The sequence below is a fragment of the Triticum aestivum genome, chromosome 5A (assembly GCF_018294505.1).
Source record: "Triticum aestivum cultivar Chinese Spring chromosome 5A, IWGSC CS RefSeq v2.1, whole genome shotgun sequence".
NCBI classification, from domain to species: Eukaryota; Viridiplantae; Streptophyta; class Magnoliopsida; order Poales; family Poaceae; genus Triticum; species Triticum aestivum.
This window is the reverse complement of record NC_057806.1, coordinates 485,827,875-485,850,760: the sequence shown is the minus strand read 5'-3', so window position 1 is coordinate 485,850,760 and position 22,886 is coordinate 485,827,875. Positions and strand designations below refer to the sequence as shown.

The window sequence follows — 22,886 nt, the reverse complement described above, 5'->3', positions numbered from 1 at the left end:
ACACGGATCGAGACTGGGATTTGTCACTCCATATAACGGAGAGGTATCACTGGGCCCACTCGGTAATGCATCATCATTATGAGCTCAAGGTGACCAAGTGGTTGATCACGGGATCATGCATTACGGTACGAGTAAAGTGACTTGCCGGTAACGAGATTGAACAAGGTATTGGATACCGACGATCGAGTCTCGGGCAAGTAACATACCGATTGACAAAGGGAATTGTATACGGGGTTGATTAATCCTCGACATCGTGGTTCATCCGATGAGATCATCGTGGAGCATGTGGGAGCCATCATGGGTATCCAGATCCCGCTGTTGGTTATTGACTGGAGAGTCGTCTCGGTCATGTCTGCTTATCTCCCGAACCCGTAGGGTCTACGCACTTAAGGTTCGGTGACGCTAGGGTTATGAAGATATGTATATGCAGTAAACCCGAATGTTGTTCGGAGTCCCGGATGAGATCCCGGACGTCACGAGAAGTTCCGGAATGGTCCGTAGGTAAAGAATTATATATAGGAAGTACTATTTCGGCCATCGGGACAAGTTTCGGGGTTATCGGTATTGTACCGGGACCACCGGAGGGGTCCCGGGGGCCCACCGGGTGGGGCCACCTATCCCGGGGGGGCACATGGGCTGTAGGGGGTGCGCCTTGGCCTATATGGGCCAAGGGCACCAGCCCCTATAGGCCCATGCGCCTAGGGTTTCCATATGGGAGGAGTCCCACTAGTGGAAGGCACCCCTAAGTGCCTTGGGGGGGAGGGAAACCTCCCCTGGCTGCCGCACCTAGGAGATTAGATCTCCTAGGGTGCGCACCCCCCCCCTTGGACCTCCTATATATAGTTGAGGAGAGGGAGGACTTCATACCTCAGCCTTTGGTGCTTCCCTCTCCCCTGTTACATCTCTCTCTCATAGTATAGGCGAAGCCCTGCTACTGTGACGCCCTGCATCCACCACCACGCCGTCGTGTTGCTGGATCTTCATCAACCTCTCCTTCCCCCTTGCTGGATCAAGAAAGGAGGAGACGTCATACGTTCCGTACGTGTGTTGAACGCGGAGGCATCGTTCGTTCGGTGCTAAGATCTTCGGTGATTTGGATCACGTCGTGTTCGACTACATCATCCCCGTTCTTTGAACGCTTCCGCTCGCGATCTACAAGGTACGTAGATGCATCTAATCACTCGTTGCTAGATGAACTCCTAGATGGATCTTGGTGAAACCGTAGGAATTTTTTTGTTTTCTGCAACGTTCCCCAACAGGCCTGCCCTGGCAGCCCCTCCTCTTCTCCACTTTAGGCCCATGAGGCCCATTAACCCCCCGGGGGGTTCCGGTAACCCCCCGGTGCTCCGGTTTTATCCGAAACTTCCCCGGAACACTTCCGGTGTCCGAATATAGCCGTCCAATATATCAATCTTTATGTCTCGATCATTTAGAGACTCCTCATGATGTCTGTGATCACATCCGGGACTCCGAACTAACTTCGGTACATCAAAACTCATAAACTCATAATATAACTGTCATCGAAACCTTAAGCGTGCGGACCCTACGGGTTCGAGAATAATGTAGACATGACCGAGACACGTCTCTGGTCAATAACCAATAGCGGAACCTGGATGCTCATATTGGCTCCTACATATTCTACGAAGATTTTTATCGGTCAGACCGCATAACAACATACGTTGTTCCCTTTGTCATCGGTATGTTACTTGCCCGAGGTTCGATCGTCGGTATCTCAATACCTAGTTCAATCTCGTTACCGGCAAGTCTCTTTACTCATTCTGTAATACATCATCTCGCAACTAACTCATTAGTTGCAATGCTTGCAAGGCTTATGTGATGTGCATTACCGAGAGGGCCCAGAGATACCTCTCCGACAATCGGAGTGACAAATCCTAATCTCGAAATACGCCAACCCAACATGTACCTTTGGAGAAACCTGTAGAGTACCTTTATAATCACCCATTTACGTTGTGATGTTTGGTAGCACACAAAGTGTTCCTCCGGCAAATGGGAGTTGCATAATCTCATAGTCATAGGAACATGTATAAGTCATGAAGAAAGCAATAGCAACATACTAAACGATCGGGTGCTAAGCTAATGGAATGGGTCATGTCAATCAAATCATTCACTTAATGATGTGATCCCGTTAATCAAATAACAACTCTTTGTTCATGGTTAGGAAACATAACCATCTTTGATTAACGAGCTAGTCAAGTAGAGGCATACTAGTGACACTCTGTTTGTCTATGTATTCACACATGTATTATGTTTCCGGTTAATACAATTCTAGCATGAATAATAAACATTTATATGATATAAGGAAATAAATAATAACTTTATTATTGCCTCTAGGGCATATTTCCTTCAGTCTCCCACTTGCACTAGAGTCAATAATCTAGATTACACAGTAATGATTCTAACACCCATGGAGCCTTGGTGCTGATCATGTTTTGCTCGTGGAAGAGGCTTAGTCAACGGGTCTGCAACATTCAGATCCGTATGTATCTTGCAAATCTCTATGTCTCCCACCTGGACTAGATCCCGAATGGAATTGAAGCGTCTCTTGATGTGCTTGGTTCTCTTGTGAAATCTGGATTCCTTTGCCAAGGCAATTGCACCAGTATTGTCACAAAAGATTTTCATTGGACCCGATGCACTAGGTATGACACTTAGATCGGATATGAACTCCTTCATCCAGACTCCTTCATTTGCTGCTTCCGAAGCAGCTATGTACTCCGCTTCACATGTAGATCCCGCTACAACGCTTTGTTTAGAACTGCACCAACTGACAGCTCCACCGTTTAATGTAAACACGTATCCGGTTTGCGATTTAGAATCGTCCGGATCAGTGTCAAAGCTTGCATCAACGTAACCTTTTATGATGAGCTCTTTGTCACCTCCATATATGAGAAACATATCCTTAGTCCTTTTCAGGTATTTCAGGATGTTCTTGACCGATGTCCAGTGATCCACTCCTGGATCACTTTGGTACCTCCCTGCTAGACTTATAGCAAGGCACACATCAGGTCTGGTACACAACATTGCATACATGATAGAGCCTATGGCTGAAGCATAGGGAACATCTTTCATTTTCTTTCAATCTTCTGCAGTGGTCGGGCATTGAGTCTTACTCAACTTCACACCTTGTAACACAGGCAAGAACCCTTTCTTTGCTTGATCCATTTTGAACTTCTTCAAAACTTTGTCAAGGTATGTGCTTTGTGAAAGTCCAATTAAGCGTCTTGATCTATCTCTATAGATCTTAATGCCTAATATGTAAGCAGCTTCACCGAGGTCTTTCATTGAAAAACTCTTATTCAAGTATCCCTTTATGTTATCCAGAAATTCTATATCATTTCCAATTAGTAATATGTCATCCACATATAATATCAGAAATGCTACAGAGCTCCCACTCACTTTCTTGTAAATACAGGCTTCTCCAAGAGTCTGTATAAAACCAAATGCTTTGATCACACTATCAAAGCGTTTATTCCAACTCCGAGAGGCTTGCACCAGTCCATAAATGGATCGCTGGAGCTTGCACACTTTGTTAGCTCCCTTTGGATCAACAAAACCTTCTGGTTCCATCATATACAACTCTTCTTCCAGAAATCCATTCAGGAATGCAGTTTTGATATCAATTTGCCAAATTTCATAATCATAAAATGCGGCAATTGCTAACATGATTTGGACAGACTTAAGCATCGCTACGGGTGAGAAGGTCTCATCGTAGTCAATCCCTTGAACTTGTCAAAAACCTTTTGCAACAAGTCCAGCTTTATAGACGGTAACATTACCGTCAGCGTCGGTCTTCTTCTTGAAGATCCATTTATTCTTAATTGCTTGCCGATCAACGGGCAAGTCAACCAAAGTCCACACTTTGTTCTCATACATGGATCCCATCTCAGATTTCATGGCCTTAAGCCATTTTGTGGAATCTGGGCTCACCATCGCTTCTTCGTAGTTCGTAGGTTCATCATGGTCTAGTAATATAACTTCCAGAACAGGATTACCGTACCACTCTGGTGCGGATCTTACTCTGCTTGACCTACGAGGTTCAGTAACAACTTGATCTAAAGTTTCATGATCATCATCATTAACTTCCTCACTAATTGGTGTAGGTGTCGCAGAAACTGTTTTCTGTGATGAACTACTTTCCAATAAGGGAGCAGGTACAGTTACCTCATCAAGTTCTACTTTCCTCCCACTCACTTCTTTCGAGAGAAACTCCTTCTCTAGAAAAACTCCGAATTTAGCAACAAAAGTCTTGCCTTCGGATCTGTGATAGAAGGTGTATCCAATAGTTTCCTTTGGATATCCTATGAAGACACATTTCTCCGATTTGGGTTCGAGCTTATCAGGTTGAAGCTTTTTCACATAAGCATCGCAGCCCCAAACTTTCAGAAAGGACAACTTTGGTTTCTTGCCAAACCACAGTTCATAAGGCGTCGTCTCAACGGATTTTGATGGTGCCCTATTTAACGTGAATGCGGCCGTCTCTAGAGCGTATCCCCAAAACGATAGCGGTAAATCAGTAAGAGACATCATAGATCGCACCATATCTAGTAAAGTACGATTACGATGTTCGGACACACCATTACGCTGTGGTGTTCCGGGTGGCGTGAGTTGCGAAACTATTCCACAATTTTTCAAATGTACACCAAACTCGTAACTCAAATATTCTCCTCCACAATCAGATCATAGGAATTTTATTTTCTTGTTACAATGATTTTCTACTTCACTCTGAAATTCTTTGAACTTTTCAAATGTTTCAGACTTGTGTTTCATTAAGTAGATATACCCATATCTGCTTAAGTCATTTGTGAAGGTGAGAAAATAACGATATCCGCCACGAGCCTCAATATTCATCGGACCATATACATCTGTATGTATGATTTCCAACAAATCTGTTGCTCTCTCCATAGTACCGGAGAACGGTGTTTTAGTCATCTTGCCCATGAGGCACGGTTCGCAAGTACCAAGCGATTCATAATCAAGTGGTTCCAAAAGCCCATCAGTATGGAGTTTCTTCATGCGCTTTATACCGATATGACCCAAACGGCAGTGCCACAAATAAGTTGCACTATCATTATCAACTCTGCATCTTTTGGCTTCAACACTATGAATATGTGTGTCACTACTATCGAGGTTCAATAAAAATAGACCACTCTTTAAGGGTGCATGACCATAAAAGATATTACTCATATAAATAGAACAACCATTATTCTCAGATTTAAATGAATAACCGTCTCGCATCAAACAAGATCCAGATATAATGTTCATGCTTAACGCTGGCACCAAATAACAATTATTTAGGTCTAATATTAATCCCGAAGGTAGATGTAGAGGTAGCGTGCCGACTGCGATCACATCGACTTTGGAACCGTTTCCCACGCGCATCGTCACCTCGTCCTTAGCCAATCTTCGCTTAATCCGTAGTCCCTGTTTCGAGTTGCAAATATTAGCAACAGAACCAGTATCAAATACCCAGGTGCTACTGCGAGCATTAGTAAGGTACACATCAATAACATGTATATCACATATACATTTGTTCACCTTGCCATCCTTCTTATCCGCCAAATACTCGGGGCAGTTCCGCTTCCAGTGACCAGTCTGCTTGCAGTAGAAGCACTCAGTTTCAGGCTTAGGTCCAGGTTTGGGTTTCTTCTCTTGAGTAGCAACTTGCTTGCTGTTCTTTTTGAAGTTCCCCTTCTTCTTCCCTTTGCCCTTTTTCTTGAAACTAGTGGTCTTGTTGACCATCAACACTTGATGCTCCTTCTTGATTTCTACCTCCGCAGCTTTCAGCATTGCGAAGAGCTCGGGAATAGTCTTATTCATCCCTTGCATATTATAGTTCATCACGAAGCTCTTGTAGCTTGGTGGCAGTGATTGGAGAATTCTGTCAATGACGCAATCATCTGGAAGATTAACTCCCAATTGAATCAAGTGATTATTATACCCAAACATTTTGAGTATATGCTCACTGACAGAACTGTTCTCCTCCATCTTGCAGCTATAGAACTTATTGGAGACTTCATATCTCTCAATCCGGGCATTTACTTGAAATATTAACTTCAACTCCTGGAACATCTCATATGCTCCATGACGTTCAAAACGTCGTTGAAGTCCCGATTCTAAGCCGTAAAGCATGGCACACTGAACTATCGAATACTCATCAGCTTTGCTCTGCCAGACGTTCATAACATCTGGTGTTGCTCCAGCAGCAGGCCTGGCACCCAGCGGTGCTTCCAGGACGTAATTCTTCTGTGCAGCAATGAGGATAATCCTCAAGTTACGGACCCAGTCCGTGTAATTGCTACCATCATCTTTCAACTTTGCTTTCTAAAGGAACGCATTAAAATTCAACGGAACAACAGCACGAGCCATCTATCTATAATCAAGCATAAACAAGCAAGATACTATCAGGTACTAAGTTTCATGATAAATTTAGGTTCAATTAATTTACTTAAAGAACTCCCACTTAGATAGACATCCCTCTAATCCTCTAAGTGATTACGTGATCCAAATCAACTAAACCATGTCCGATCATCACGTGAGATGGAGTAGTTTCATTGGTGAACATCACTATGTTGATCATATCTACTATATGATTCACGCTCGACCTTTCGGTCTCCGTGTTCCGAGGCCATATCTGTATATGCTTGGCTCGTCAAGTATAACCCGAGTATTCTGCGTGTGCAACTGTTTTGCATCCGTTGTATTTGAACGTAGAGCCTATCACACCCGATCATCACGTGGTGTCTCAGCACGAAGAACTTTCGCAATGGTGCATACTCAGGGAGAACACTTCTTGATAATTAGTGAGAGATCATCTTATAATGCTACCGTCAATCAAAGCAAGATAAGATGCATAAAAGATAAACATCACATGCAATCAATATAAGTGATATGATATGGCCATCATCATCTTGTGCTTGTGATCTCCATCTTCGAAGCACCGTCGTGATCACCATCGTCACCGGCGCGACACCTTGATCTCCATCGTAGCATCGTTGTCGTCTCGCCAATCTTATGCTTCCACGACTATCGCTACCGCTTAGTGATAAAGTAAAGCATTATAGCGTGATTGCATTGCATACAATAAAGCGACAATCATATGGCTCCTGTCAGTTGCGGATAACTCGGTTACAAAACATGTTCATCTCATACAATAAAATTTAGCATCATGTCTTGACCATATCACATCACAACATGCCCTGCAAAAACAAGTTAGACATCCTCTACTTTGTTGTTGCAAGTTTTACGTGGCTGCTACGGGCTTAAGAAAGAACCAATCTTACCTACGCATCAAAACCACAACGATAGTTTGTCAAGTTGGTGCTGTTTTAACCTTCGCAAGGACCGGGCGTAGCCACACTCGGTTCAACTAAAGTTGGAGAAATTGTCACCCGCAAGCCACCTATGTGCAAAGCACGTCGGGAGAACCGGTCTCGCGTAAGCGTACGCGTAATGTCGGTCCGGGCCGCTTCATCCAACAATACCGCCGAACCAAAGTATGACATGCTGGTAAGCAGTATGACTTATATCGCCCACAACTCACTTGTGTTCTACTCGTGCGTATAACATCAACATATAAAACCTAGGCTCGGATGCCACTGATGGGTTTCGTAGTAATTTCAAAAAAATTCCTACGCACACGCAAGATCATGGTGATGCATAGCAACGAGAGGGGGAGAGTGTGATCTACATACCCTTGTAGATCGACAACGGAAGCGTTAACTTGGTTGATGTAGTCGTACGTCTCCACGGCCCGACCGATCAAGCACCGAAACTACGGCACCTCCGAGTTCTAGCACACGTTCAGCTCGATGACGATCCCCGGACTTCGATCCAGCAAAGTGTCGGGGAAGAGTTCCGTCAGCACGACGGCGTGGTGACGATCTTGATGTTCTACTGTCGCAGGGCTTCGCCTAAGTACCGCTACAATATTATCGAGGACTATGGTGGAAGGGGGCACCGCACATGGCTAAGAATATGATCACGTGAATCAACTTGTGTCTATGGGGTGCCTCTTGCCTCCGTATATAAAGGATCCAAGGGGGGGTGCGGCCGTCCCTAGTAGGAGGCGTGCAGGAGGAGTCCTACTCCTACCAGGAGTAGGACTCCCCTCCCTTTCCTTGTCCAATTAGGAGAGGGGGAAGGAAGGGAGAGAGGAGAGGGGGGCGCCGCCCCTCCCTCCTTGTCCAATTCGGACTAGGGGGAGAGGGGGCGCGCGGCCTGCCCTGGCAGCCCCTCCTCTTCTCCACTTTAGGCCCATGAGGCCCATTAACCCCCCGGGGGGTTTCGGTAACCCCCCGGTACTCCGGTTTTATCCGAAACTTCCCCAGAACACTTCCGGTGTCCGAATATAGCCGTCCAATATATCAATCTTTATGTCTCGACCATTTCGAGACTCCTCGTCATGTCCGTGATCACATCCGGGACTCCAAACTAACTTCGGTACATCAAAACTCATAAACTCATAATATAACTGTCATCGAAACCTTAAGCGTGCGGACCCTACGGGTTCAAGAATAATGTAGACATGACCGAGACATGTCTCTGGTCAATAACCAATAGCGGAACCTGGATGCTCATATTGGCTCCTACATATTCTACGAAGATCTTTATCGGTCAGACCGCATAACAACATACGTTGTTCCCTTTGTCATCGGTATGTTACTTGCCCGAGATTCGATGTTCGGTATCTCAATACCTAGTTCAATCTTGTTACCGGCAAGTCTCTTTACTCGTTCTGTAATACATCATCTCGCAACTAACTCATTAGTTGTAATGCTTGCAAGGCTTATGTGATGTGCATTACCGAGAGGGCCCAGAGATACCTCTCCGACAATCGGAGTGACAAATCCTAATCTCGAAATACGCCAACCCAACATGTACCTTTGGAGACACCTGTAGAGTACCTTTATAATCACCCATTTACGTTGTGACGTTTGGTAGCACACAAAGTGTTCCTCCGGCAAACGGGAGTTGCATAATCTCATAGTCATAGGAACATGTATAAGTCATGAAGAAAGCAATAGCAACATACTAAACGATCGGGTGCTAAGCTAATGGAATGGGTCATGTCAATCAGATCATTCACTTAATGATGTGATCCCGTTAATCAAATAACAACTCTTTGTTCATGGTTAGGAAACATAACCATCTTTGATTAACGAGCTAGTCAAGTAGAGGCATACTAGTGACGCTCTGTTTGTCTATGTATTCACACATGTATTATGTTTCCGGTTAATACAATTCTAGCATGAATAATAAACATTTATCATGATATAAGGAAATAAATAATAACTTTATTATTGCCTCTAGGGCATATTTCCTTCAATATCACATGTAAAATAACATTTGTTCATATCGAAAATACATAGTTCAAACGTAAAATTGATTTCAAATGCACAATTCAAACATTAAACTCTTTGGTTCCTATTGTGGATCCGTGTATGCTCCACAAGATTATTGAGCACTTGCACTCGTGCACCTGATGATCTCGAAGACGATGATACAATTCAGAATATGATATGCACTTCATGGATGTAGATTTGTTCCTTAGACTTCTCAAAATCATGGTTCAGGCCACCCCTTCATGCTCGTCCTCAACAATCATATTATGCAAAATGACACAACATGTCATTGGCTGCCACAAAGTCTTTGATTCTCACATAATTGCAACTCCACGAACAATACCCAAACGAGCTTGGACCACTTCGATTTCCCCTCTCCACATTGTTCCTTGTCGCTTGTTGCATTGCTACAAAGTGGCTTTTTTGATGCAATAGGGATCGAATATGGTCTTTACAAATGCCACCCATAGAGGATATATACCATCAGCAAGGTAGTACCCCATGTTGTAATTGTGCCCATTACGGTGTAGTAGCACATGGTCACTTCCCCATTACAAAGTCTCGTGAACAATAGAGATCATTAGAGCACATTGATGTCGTTGTGAGAACTAGGCATACCAAATCCACAAGTCTCTTGATGCCACTTTCTAGCATGATGGTGGCCTTTTGGCCTTGGCCTTTGGGGGTAGGTTTTCCGCTATCAACGCATGCAATCAAATGAATCAAGCATACATGGAAAGCCTCTCGCTGCTCCAATAGCCATTAACCTTTCTATATCTTGCACATCCGGTTCCCTCAGATACTTTGCTCCAAACACCTACACCAATGTGTGGGCAAATCTCACAACGGTCTTTAGGCATGTGCTCTCCCCATACAGACCATCTCACCAATGGCATCGACGACGGTACCTAGTGCCAGCATCCTCATACCAACAGTGCATTCCTGCTTAGCACATAACGAGAAGTTTCTGCAATAATCCCTGGTGAGCTTGAAGTACAGACCAGCGGTGCATTTCTGCTTAAAGTAGTCTGTGTAGAGCAGCCGTCCTCCAACGACCATATCTCGAATAAAAACTCTTCTCCCTTTGATCGAACCCTTGAAGTTCACAATGTGCTCCACCTCCCTGTCCATAGGATGCTCATGATCATCACCATCTCGGCGCATTGATCTGAATCCGACGAATCGAAGAACTCCTCTTGTATTAATTCATCAAGATCCTTGTTTTTATACCCTTCATCCGACGAACCTTCCGGATCCATTGTTTTGCCTATGAAAGAAGCAAAAAAATGCTCGGACAATTTGTCGAACACAAAGAGGGCAAGGTGCGGTCCGAGAATAGCCAGACATACCACAACGACATCTGGGGCAGCGACAGATTCCGAAGCAGCGAGACTGGCGGGAAGAGTTGTGCAGCGGCGGTGGTGGCGTTGAGGGGTTGGGATAGCGGAGGAGCTAAGGTAGGCTCGGCGCGAACGAGGAAGAAGAAATGAGAGAAAAGGGCTGGTTCGGCAAAGTCGGGGAGATTTGATGAAATTTGTGGGGGAAGGGGGGTCATGTATGTTGGATCCGATGTGGCGGCCGCGCGTCAGGCACGTCTGTGCCTCCTCATATCCGTCGAAGATTTGAGCTGGATATGCAGGTGCCGGTCAGTCCAAACATATAGGGCCAGTTTAAAAAGTTTGGCTGGGTCATAATTATGATCGGTCATTGATTGGACCGTCCGCCTAGATATATATGGGGCATTTAAGGAATTGATGCTATAACATGTGTCCAAATTGTGGCCCAGCAACAAACGAAAATCGGTTGCAAGGTTTGAAAAAAGAAAGACGAAATCGGTTGCAAGCAAAAGAAGGGTCAGTCGGGCTCAAAAGAAAAAAGAAAAGGCCAGTCCAATTCAAGCCAACCCAAGGCAGCACAACTTTCTTTTCTTTTTTGCAAGGAATTGAGAGCTTTTATCATTCAATCAAAGGGGCTCCGGCACTATCAGCCATAAGGCTAGTGGCCAAAAAGCTAGAAGGGGAGTCCATTCAACACTCTTGTCACCTCTATTGTGCAGGCATGCTTTGCATGTAGATGGACGGAAATATTGACGTGTTGACGAATAACAAAATAAGTAGAAGAAGAAGCTAGCCCTTCAATACCAAGCCAGCACATCTGCACAAGTAGCGGCCAAACTGGACGGACGGTCGTCGGTTGTGCCTGACAGCAAAACCGGTCTTTAAATACACACAAGCCTGCCTCCCTCCCGGTTCCTGCCTCGCACACCCTTCACTTCGAGAGCACGCACGTACCACAGGCACAGGAACAGCAACCATGGCTGCGCAGCCGGCCGAGCGGTCGTTCCACGTGATCGTGGTGGGCGCGGGCATCATGGGCAGCTGCGCGGCGCACGCGGCGGCGTCCCGGGGCGCGCGCGTGCTCCTGCTCGAGCAGTTCGACCTGCTGCACCAGCGCGGGTCGTCGCACGGCGAGTCCCGCACCATCCGCGCCACCTACCCGCAGCCGCGCTACCCGCCCATGGTCCGCCTCTCGCGCCGCCTCTGGGACGACGCGCAGCGCGACTCCGGGTACGCCGTGCTCACGCCCACCCCGCACCTCGACCTGGGCCCGCGGGACGACCCGGCGTTCGTCGCCTCCGTCGCCAACGGCGGCGCCACCTTCCTCGCCTCGGCGGCGGACGCGCCACGCCCATCGTGGGCGGATGCGTTCAGGGTGCCCGACGGGTGGGCGGCGGCGAGCAGCGAGCTGGGCGGGGTGATGAAGGCGACCAAGGCGGTGGCCATGTTCCAGGCGCTGGCCGCCAAGATGGGCGCCGTCGTGAGGGACAGGACGGAGGTCGTCGACGTCGCCAGGAAAGGTGAGTAAACCGACAGAGCGCGGCCGTGTCGCACGCTCGGACGTCTTCATTCTTCGTCTCACCTCCAACCAATTTCCTTGGAAGCATTCGATCCACCGGCTCCTGCATGTGAGCCGGTGCCGTGCCGAGCGGCTGAGTCAGCATTTTCATGGACCATCCCTGGTCTGGCATCTTATACAGATCATGTCCTGATCTGGCCATCTTCACAGAGCAAATTTGTCCGCACCTATGAACTGTCGCGCCATATCAATAATTTCCACTTCCTTACATGCAAGGGGGAGCACTTTGAGTAGTGTACAATGATTGCTGTTTTAGTCGGAATCGTCGTACCTTCCCGTGTCCAAAATAATGAGCAAGAATATCTTGCTTTATAATCCCATTTGTCATTTCTTAAACGAAAGTAGTATCTCCACTTGTCACGTCACATCACATGTAGTTTGCTTCATTACACTTCGGTTGGTGCACATACTACAGGCCAACGGAGTAGTGGCTAAAAATATTGCAGCAGGTTTTCTCTAAAGAATCAACTAATTGTTTAAGACCGCGAGCACAGCTGGCGCCGTCAAGTGCTTCAAAAAGATTCTTATCGTGAAAAATAGTTTTCTAAATAATTAAAAAAAGTGATTTCAATCATTGATGATGCACCAAAAAGATTCTTGCACTCATACCTCCATAATACGTGCAAATTGGTAAGTGAAATACACACGAAGTGCAACCCATATTAAGTGGCAGTAAATCTTTCGAGCAGGAGAAGGAACGACGGCGACGATCGTGGTGAAGACAGCTACCGGCGAGGAGTTCCACGGCGGCAAGTGCATCATCACCGTCGGCGCGTGGACGAGCAAGCTGGTCAAGTCGGTCACCGGCGCCGACCTGCCCGTGCAGCCGCTGCACACCCTCATCTGCTACTGGAAGGTGAAGCCCGGGCACGAGCGCGAGCTCACGACAGAGGCCGGCTTCCCGACGTTCGCGAGCTACGGCGTCCCCTACATCTATAGCACGCCGTCGATGGAGTACCCGGGGCTGATCAAGATCGCCATGCACGGCGGGCCGCCGTGCGACCCGGACGGCCGGGACTGGGCCATCGGCCCGGGGGAGGACGGGCTGGTGGAGCCCGTGGCGCGGTGGATCGACGAGGTGATGCCGGGCCGCGTGGAGACCGCGGGCGGGCCGGTGGTCCGGCAGGCGTGCATGTACTCCATGACGCCCGACGAGGACTTCGTGATCGACTTCCTGGGCGGCGAGGAGTTCGGGAGGGACGTGGTGGTCGGCGCCGGGTTCTCCGGCCACGGGTTCAAGATGGGCCCGGCGGTGGGGAGGATCCTGGCGGAGATGGCGCTGGACGGCGAGTCGGGGACGGCCGCGGAGGCCGGCGTGGAGCTCCGGCACTTCAGCATCCGGCGGTTCGACGGCAACCCGACGGGGAACGCCAGGAGTTTCTGAGTCGAGCCAAGGATGGATGCTTGAGCCAAGTGTGGTTGTGTGTAATTATGGTCCTTATGTCGACGTGTTAATTGTCGTGATTTGCCGATTGGTACTCTATATGTTTGCCAAATAAGCTGTGCACCGTGTGCACCTTTGGAACAGTGAAGTAGTAATTATTTTGTGAGCTTTGGGACAGTGAAGTGACCTATCGTACGTATGTACGTTGTGATGCAGATTTTTACCTTCCATATTGGCACGCGGGAAATAAATACTGGTCATCTCGGTCGATCTCCGTCTGGGCGTACTGTGCGTGTGCCGGAGATACCTTGAGGAATATGCATCTTCGCACAGCTCCAAGCCAGTTTGTTGGTTCTGACGCCACGTCTACGGTCTGGCCATATATCGATCCTATCCATGCAATGCAATGCATGGGAGGACCATACAAACACATGTGTGCAGATGTGCCACGGTCGATGGAGCTAGCTAGCAAGATCAGCTCATGACTCATGGCCGAGTCAGTGGTCAGTACTACACATTAACACATACAATCACATGTGATCCTCTCTCTAATGATAATGATTGATGTGCACGATGCGCCACGCCAATCATCGTCAGGCCTATGTATGTACTGTACGTACATCTCTAATAAGCCCACATGCAAATTAGCGCGAATTATTGATCACTCACGCGCTGCTGCTTGTCCTATGAGGCGCAGCCAGCTAGGTAGGGGGTCACAGCTGGTCGATCTGCTCCCCGCCCATATCTCCATCGCCCGTGGTTCGTACGTGGAACCCTTCCTCGTCCTTATCATTAGGATTAGGAGGTAGTACAGAAATATCTCATGAGATTGAGAGGTATCGACCGATCTGGGGCGAGTGACCTGTCTCTGCGTCCGCACCACTCGCAAGTGCATGCCAAGACACGTACTACTCCTAGTCACGGATGCTGATGGTCATGTCGTTTTCTACGTCCACATCACACTAGACGTACGTATGGACACCGTTCACTCACTTGACCTGGACTAGAACAGGCACATGGCCACCGTACCGTTCACTTGACCTGGAAGTCTAGAACGTATTCAATCCCAAGCCCGTCCATGTCACTGCTTCTAGAAGCAAACACATGCATTTCCAAGATCAGATTCCTATTCTTCTTCTCAAGATAAAGGAAGAGAGGTCCTCCTAAGGATATTCTGGATTCTTCTAGTTCTAGAGATAGCTCACCACACATGGATAATAAGTTCATGTTTTTCCAAATGATGATGAGGCTGTGAATTACCTGAAGCTTTATTATTTCCTCTGAGCCTTTGCAATTTGGAACATTGGTTTGCTCTCTCTTTCCACTATCGTTTTCCAGCAAAAGGAAGCCACGTCCTCATTGGCCCTGTTTGGATACTCTAACACAGTTAGAGTTAGAGTTATTTTCTAACCCACTCTAACCCAAATAAGTACCTCTCCACTGGGATAGTTGGGTTAGATGGAACTAACCCACTCTAACCCTCCCTGTTTGGATACTTTTGGGTTATTTGAGCCCCAAACTAACCCAAACTAGCTCTAACCCCATGATCCAAACAGGGCCATTGTTGAATATTTGCTTCGAGAATCCCATATTCTCCGCCTGCTCAAATAATAACCTCAAGCGAAGACAATAAACGAAGGGGATGACACCAGCACCTCCGCGAAATACACAAACATAAAGCTTCCAAAGTAAAATTGTGCTTCCGAGTTGGGACAGGACTCAAATTTTGGTTCCGCACATGGTGCAGTTTCAAGAACTCACAGCCGACATCACATTGCACAAAGCTTCCATGATTTACCTTCTTGAACGGGAAACGACATGGGCCAAGAAGACGAGAACCCTGCCCAGCGAAAAAAAATACCCCCTGACGTACAAAACTGGCAGTTGTGTTGCCGTAGATCCCTACTTATTACCTAGCCCAGCAAGAGCCCATGTAAAGAGTCCATCCATGCGCACATAATAACTTGCTTATGGAAAATGTAACAGCAGACAGCATCTATTTAGCGTTTTCTTGCTTTGGAGGAACCTCAGCTGTTGTTGCACTCGCTTGGGTGTCGACAGGCTCCACGGCACTGGCCTCGGCTTTCCTCGTCTCGATTTCTCTTTGCATTTGTATTTGTCCTCGCATTACTTGGAGCATCTCCTTCATTTGCTTCTCTTCTTTCTCCAATTGCATGTCTGTTAAGATCTGAGCATTCTTGTCGATCGGTTTGAAATACTCATCTATGGCAGTTTCCTGAAAAGTAAGATAAAAAGAACGAATTGCAAGTCATTACACAAGTTGTTTGTATAAAATCAAGTGGCATTTCAGTTTACTGCCAGCGATCCTATATCGGAAACATAAACCAAAAAGTAAGTCTATTTTGGGAGTTACAGAACAAGCATGTTTCACACACATCAAACAGAAACAAGCCACTGTATCGTTCATTCGTTCTCCAAAGGCCGACAGCATGATCGCTGCCTCTTTTTTAGTTGTGAGATTGCACATAAACTACACCCTCTGAACTAAAACCATGACAATAATTATGGAATGGAGGGAGTAGTAAATAATTTCTCAGAATGCAATACACATTTCCTGGGCAAGTGTTGGGTAATTAACTATAAATTTGCAGTACAATGCCTTACAGCTTCTTCGAGGTGCTGATTGAGAGCTTGCATCTGCTGAACCACTTGACGAACCTCTGACAGAATAACTTGCTCTGGTTGTTTCTCAATCTCCTTCTTCTTAGCCTGAGCCTGAATAAACAGTACTGAAGTTTAACTGATATTGCAATTAAGTACAATATTGGTCCTTACAGATGATTGGTGATGTCACCATGAATAATCAACCATACGTACTACCTGGAAAGGACGATCTTATCTGCAAGCTAGTGTAGTAGTTTCCTGATATTAGTTTAAGATATTCTAGTGAGCAATAGTTCAATACTCCCTCCGGTCCTTTTTAGTTTGCATATAAGATTTGTCTGAAGTCAAAGCTCGTAAACTTCGACCAAGTTTATAGGGAAACATTCAGAATGTGAAATCAGTAACATTAGATGCGTCATGACTTTAGTTTTCATATTGTATAAATTTAGCATTGTATATGTTAATATTTTTTCATATAAATATGAGTTTGACTTCAGACAATTCTTATATGCAGAGTAAAAAGGACCGGAGGGTGTACAAGAGACAGTATACAGACGATTGAGGACTTCAAGATTTCAGTGCTAAAATTAGAATAAATAACTTTAGCGCTAAGCGACACCCAAATATGCCCTACAAAGCTACAACATTAGTTTGCGTGACTGTATGTAAATTTTGACCATCAAGAAAACACTGATACTTCCAGCAACCAGTGTACCCATATCAGATACCGTGTCCGATACTGATTCTTTCCCAATATGTCCCCGATACCTCTCAGGCTCTACTAGTGCCTGTGGTGGACGCCTTTCTCGGTGCTCCCACTCCCCTTCCCCCCACTATCCTGTATAATTCTATCTAATGGAAGGCTGCTGATTTCCTCCTCCTCCTCCCTTTCTCTCTAACTGAACTTTTATGTTTGGTGAACCCGTTGGCTGTTGGTTCTTGCTTTTGTTGGAATAATGAATAAAAAGATAGAAGATAATGGACTGCAGTGACTAAATATATGCTAAATGGCTTGAGGCTTATTGATAGCATATTTTCTATATTGTTTTCAAAAATAGTCAAACTTATCCCCATATTGGCGCTTTTCCGAAATGATGTATTTACGTAACCATAATTACATATCACTCCGATACTGATCAGCGTATCCTTATCAATGCAATCTAGTTGACTATAAACATAATTTGGAACATATAATGTGTTCTTTACATGATAGCGCCACATCATTGCTAAAAGAAAATTAAGTACCTGACAAGTTCTGAAGTTCATAAGTCTAACACCGCCACTGGTTAAGGGTGCAAAGAGAAAAAACGGGTGCAGTGCACCCGGCATACACAAACAACAAGAATGACACAAGAATTGTGGCAGCAACTCACAGTAAGACAGGTCATAAGGACAAATGCCTTCCTATCTTTGTTTAATGATAAAAATTATCAACATAGAGTTAAAAAAAAAAAAAATCTGAAGGGGAGCCTTGGCGCAGTGGTAAAGCTGCTGCCTTGTGACCATGAGGTCATGGGTTCAAGTCCTGGAAACAGCCTCTTACAGAAATGTAGGGAAAGGCTGCGTACTATAGACCCAAAGTGGTCGGACCCTTCCCTGGACCCTGCGCAAGCGGGAGCTACATGCACCAGGTTGCCCTTTTTTTTTTCCTTATGCCACTCTAGATTTTGACATTTCACTTTTGCCACTCTTAGTTTTTGACAATTATCTAAATTGCCATTCCGGTGGCAAAAGCAAAATTTTCGGAGTGGTAATTGTGATACATTTCAAAAGCTAAGAGTGGCAAAAATGAAATAAAATTATTTTGCTTTTGCCACGGAGTGGCAATTGTGATAATTGTCAAAAGCTAAGAGTGGCAAAAGTGAAATGTCAAAATCTAGAATGGTATAAGGAAAATTGGCAAAATCTAGAGTGGCAAAAACAAAATTTTCCCTTTTCCTAAACTTCCTATCTCTAACAGTCTAACATAGCATACGCAATGCCTTCATGGATATGCATATCTCCTGCAGCCCTGTGCACCCACGACCACAACAGTTACAAAGTTGATCAGATATGTGGTGTGCTTCTAGAGGGTTCCTAACCATTACAACCCAAAGTAACTTGCAAGATAATTCAGTGTCCAGGGAACAAACAGTTGTGGTAAGATGCATTACACTAACTAAAGGAGATGGCTAGTTGAAACAGCGACATTTTCCCACAGACATGACCAACAGAACAAGCCGGACAACTGATACTCATTGTGAGTTCCATACTAAATGAGCAAAGTTATTCGCACAACACTCCTTTTTTTTCTAATACTAAGCAGTTCTCATTTACAGCCATGTCAAACAACTTAACGAGAAGAACACGAATCCAATTCAACACCAAGTGTATGTCAGCCCTACTGAAATTAAGAGCGCAAATCACACGCCGGGAGGCCAACCCTATCCCAATTCCAAGAGATCCTCCAAAACAAAACAGCCACTAGAAGCCTAGAAGATTCATTGTAGTCTTGGAAGGCCGGTGAATGATGTTTCCCTAAAATTGAAAGAATAGATAGGAGTACATATCAGAGAAATGGCGGACCCAGCCTTTTTCTCACCTGCTGGAGGCGCTGCTGCAGCTGCAGCCTGTAGGACCGGATCCTCCTCTCCTCGTAGCCGGACATGACCCGCACCACGAACCACGCCTTCTTCCCGAACTGCACCAGCTTGTCCATCCCGCCCGTGGACCAGCGATCCGCGCGGCAGAGGCGGCCAGAGACTGCCGGCGGGGAACGCGGTGTCCCGACGAGGAAGAGCGGGGACGGCGATGGCGGCGACGCGTGAGCGGCGGGGCTGTCCCGAGGCGGTGGGGCGTGGGATCGAGGCGGCGGCGGCCGGCGGGCGGGGCGCGGTGGTCGAGTGTCTGGGCAGATTTGCGGCTAGTTGGATTGTGACCTCGCCGGTTTGCCTGGGAGTGGCCTGGAGATGCTCGCGGAATTGCCTAGCCAGGCAGGCGGTACACTGGCAAGTGGGCCCCCTAGATATGTTGACCATCTGGGCATTGACCACAGGTTCTACTGTGGATTATGAAAGTGAGCGAACTGGGTGAAAATAAACAAAACTGGCCCTTATCTAAAACTTCAACACAAAATGATCCCAAACTGAAAATATTTCATGAAATGACCTTCTTTTGCATGACGCCCGCGACTAGAACGTCATGCTAGAGAGCATGACACCCCGAGCTAGGACGCTATGGTAGTGACATGTAGCATGACGCCCCGGTCTAGGGCGCCATGTCATATAGCATGACGCCCTACCCCGGATCGTCATGCTATCTAGCATGACGCCCTAGCTCCGGACATCATGCAAAAAGGGCCATTTTATGAAATATTTTCAGATTGAGACCATTTTGTGTTGAAGTTTTAGATAAGGGTATTTTTGTCCATTTTCACGCGAACTGGTGACCGTATTTCTGTATCGGATATATTTGTGTTTAGTACTACCTCTCCAAACTAATATAAGAGTGTTTAGATCACAGAAAATATACTCTCTTAGTTTACGAAGGGAGTAATTGTGTGACTGTATTTGTGCAGTTTCCGATCGCGTCAGAAGGATAAGTTCAGTGATCCTGAACTGCATGTATCGTTCTTTTTCATCGCGAAAAAAAGAAAAGAATGTATCGTACTTTACACAGGATTCATCCCAGGTTTTCGACAAATGAGTGTGTATACTGCACACACGTACCAACTCGCACAGATTAGGGCGTTTTTCTTTTGTCCCTTCAACCTTAGCAACCGTCAGGAGAGGCCATCTTTCAGCACCGTTCTCTGGCGGCTCCCCTTCATCGGCGACCTCAGTCGTTGGTGGTGAGGGGAGTCGCGTGGCAGCGGCATCCTCGTGGTGGACCTATGTCCTCGGGCTCCGTCGTTGCGACGGCGTTTGCTCCAGCGTCGGCGTGGAGCTTGTGATGTAGTCCGGGAGCGGATGCAGATTGTGGTTTGCATAGACGACATCTGGAAGACAGAACGTGTGTCGGCTTTGTGATTCGTGGATGGTAGGTATGGTTTTCTTCTTCGGGGTCTTAGTCATGTTGGTGTGTCAGATCTGGAGTTCGATGGCGTGTCTGGGGTGTTGCCCCAGTCTGATTCGTTCAACGACAATGGCTTCACTTTTGGTGAGCCACCTTGGAGGTTCGCAAAGTTGCATATCAGCGATGGAGCCGCGTCGAGCTCGGGTAAGGAGGTGGTCTATCATTATTTTCTTCGATGACTGCTGTGGTGGTGCCGGAGGCAGGTGACGAACATTGATGTCAAATTCGGAGATGTTATTCTATCTTTTTAGTTTTGTTACGTCGGTCTTTACGTGACTTGTATTTTGTTTTTTATGATATGAATGGAATATGTATTATAATGAAAAAAAATTGAACACACGTCCTGTCGAGAGGTAATCCACGGGAGGTATAAGTGCCAACTATTGTACTAACTTGTAAGCGATCTCAGGAGTTCAACAATCACAGTAAGACGGATCCGATCTTTACTATTAGTGGCCTAGCATCTGCTGTAACTAATCAACTAAATGGTATGGTAAGTTGGAGATCTGCAAACATGTCCACGAAGGATGAAAACAAGTTTGGATCGTGCAAACATCCAAGGCATGAATGAAAAGCCCTTCTCGATCTGTCCGTCCGTCTATTCTAGGCTGCATTAAGCCATCTCCAGCCGCGCCCCCAACAGACCCTCTCAGGCCATTTTTTCGGCGCCGGCGCCGAAAAAACGACCCAGTCGCGTCCCCAGGACACCGAAAATCGCTGGTTCGGATCTTTTTTCCGCCCGGTGGTCACAGGCCGAACCCGGCGCGCTGGGGAGCAGTTGGGGGCTCCGGCGTTAGGGAAAAGCACGCCTGGCCCATATCGATAGGGGAAAAGTCAAGGTTTTCTTTCCCCGACTCGCCTCGCACCCCCCGCGCCCTCGGCCACCACTAGCTATATCCCGGCGACGGCCGCCGCCCTACTCCGGTAGATAGCCATTCCCCGCCGGAAAATAGCAGCGCTTCGCCGCGGCAGCCCCTCCCATAGCAGTTGGGCGTTTCCGGCCGCCGTTTCCTGCCGCGGAGGCGCGGTTTAACGGCGGGTACACGCCCACCGAGCGCAAGGTGTTCGGCGTTTTGCCTGTCTCGGCGATGGACTCGGATGAGGAGGAAGAGCTCGCCGCGCTGCTGGAGGAGGAAGCCGCGGCCGACGTCCAGGAAGAAGAGCATCTCATGGTGCTCGCCGCCCTCGCCCAGCTGCTGGCGAGCAATGAAAAGCCGCGGCGAGGTGGCTCGGCGCCGGGGCGGGTGAAAGCAAAGAACCGGCATCGTCTCCAAGGCTACTGCATGCTCTACTCCGACTACTTCGCCGATGCTCCACTTCATGGCGAGAGAACATTTCGGTGCCGTTATCGGATGAGCCGAAAGCTCTTCCTCAGGATTGTGAATTCCATCCGGAAGTTCGACAACTACTTCAAGTGCAAGATGGATTGCACTGGCGCTCTTGGATTCACCTCCATCCAGAAGTGCACGATAGCGATGAGGATGCTTGCATATGGAGCTCCCAGTGATTCACTCGACAATTATGGGCGCATGGCCGAGTCCACCAGCATAGAGTGTTTCTACAAGTTCTGTCGGGCAGTGGTGGCAGTGTTTGGGCCACAATACTTGAGAACACCCAATGCGGAAGACACTGCTCGGATCCTAGCCCAGAATGCAGCAAGAGGATTTTCTGGGATGCTTGGAAGCATCGACTGCATGCATTAGAAATGGAAGAACTGCCCATTTGGTTGGCAGGGGATGTACAAAGGCGCCAAAGGCGGTTGCAGTGTGGTGCTTGAGGCGGTAGCCACACAGGACCTCTGGATTTGGTACTCCTTCTTTGGTATGCCAGGAACTCACAATGACATCAACGTGCTGCAGTGCTCTCCTGTTTTTGCCAAGCTCGTTGAGGGCCATTCTCCTCCGGTGAACTTCGAGATCAATGGGCACCAATACAACAAGGGGTACTATCTAGCTGACGGCATCTATCCGAGATGGTCGACATTTGTGAAGACGATCTCAAACCCTGTGGCAGGAGGCAAGAACGCCTGGTTTGCGAAGTTTCAGGAGGCTTGCAGGAAGGATGTCGAGCGGGCATTTGGTGTGCTCCAGTCTCGATTTGCTGTTGTTCGGTACCCCGCTCAGACCTGGTCCAAAGATCAAATGTGGGAGATTATGACTTGCTGTGTCATCTTGCACAACATGATCATCGAGAGCGAGCAAGAAGACCCAGTGTTTGACACTGAACCATACTACAGGCAGGGTCCTCTAGCCGAAGTTGATCACCAGCTACCGGCAACTTGGACTGCCTATCTCAGTATGTGTCAGGAGATCCGAGACCCATAGATGCATCATCAACTGCAGAAAGATCTGATTGAGCACCTATGGAGGCTCAAGGGGGACGCCGTGTGATGAAATACGAGTTTTTATTTGTTGAACTATATAATTTGTATTGAACTATTTGTTGTTGTACTATTTTGTTGAAGTATTTGATTTTTCTGTGATGAAATATGTGATAAGAAATAATTGTGTTGATAATTGAACGCCGAGACACGGCGAAACCACGCC

General features: G+C 47.0%; 2 protein-coding genes across 2 annotated transcripts; one reads left to right on the top strand and one right to left on the bottom strand.

Moving 5' to 3' along the window:
* Positions 1-11,601: 11,601 nt before the first annotated feature.
* LOC123104245 (probable sarcosine oxidase) lies at positions 11,602-13,839 on the top strand. Its single transcript, XM_044526012.1, has 2 exons — positions 11,602-12,219; positions 12,968-13,839. The coding sequence occupies exons 1-2, from the start codon at positions 11,676-11,678 to the stop codon at positions 13,660-13,662; spliced, it is 1,239 nt and encodes a 412-aa protein (XP_044381947.1). The 5' UTR covers positions 11,602-11,675; the 3' UTR covers positions 13,663-13,839.
* A 1,488-nt stretch (positions 13,840-15,327) lies between these two features.
* On the bottom strand, positions 15,328-18,993 carry LOC123104244 (uncharacterized; the record flags this gene model as incomplete). Its single annotated transcript, XM_044526010.1, is given in 3 exon segments — positions 15,328-15,898; positions 16,288-16,398; positions 18,869-18,993. Coding segments are annotated over 3 exon segments (468 nt in total). The 3' UTR covers positions 15,328-15,658.
* Positions 18,994-22,886: the final 3,893 nt, after the last annotated feature.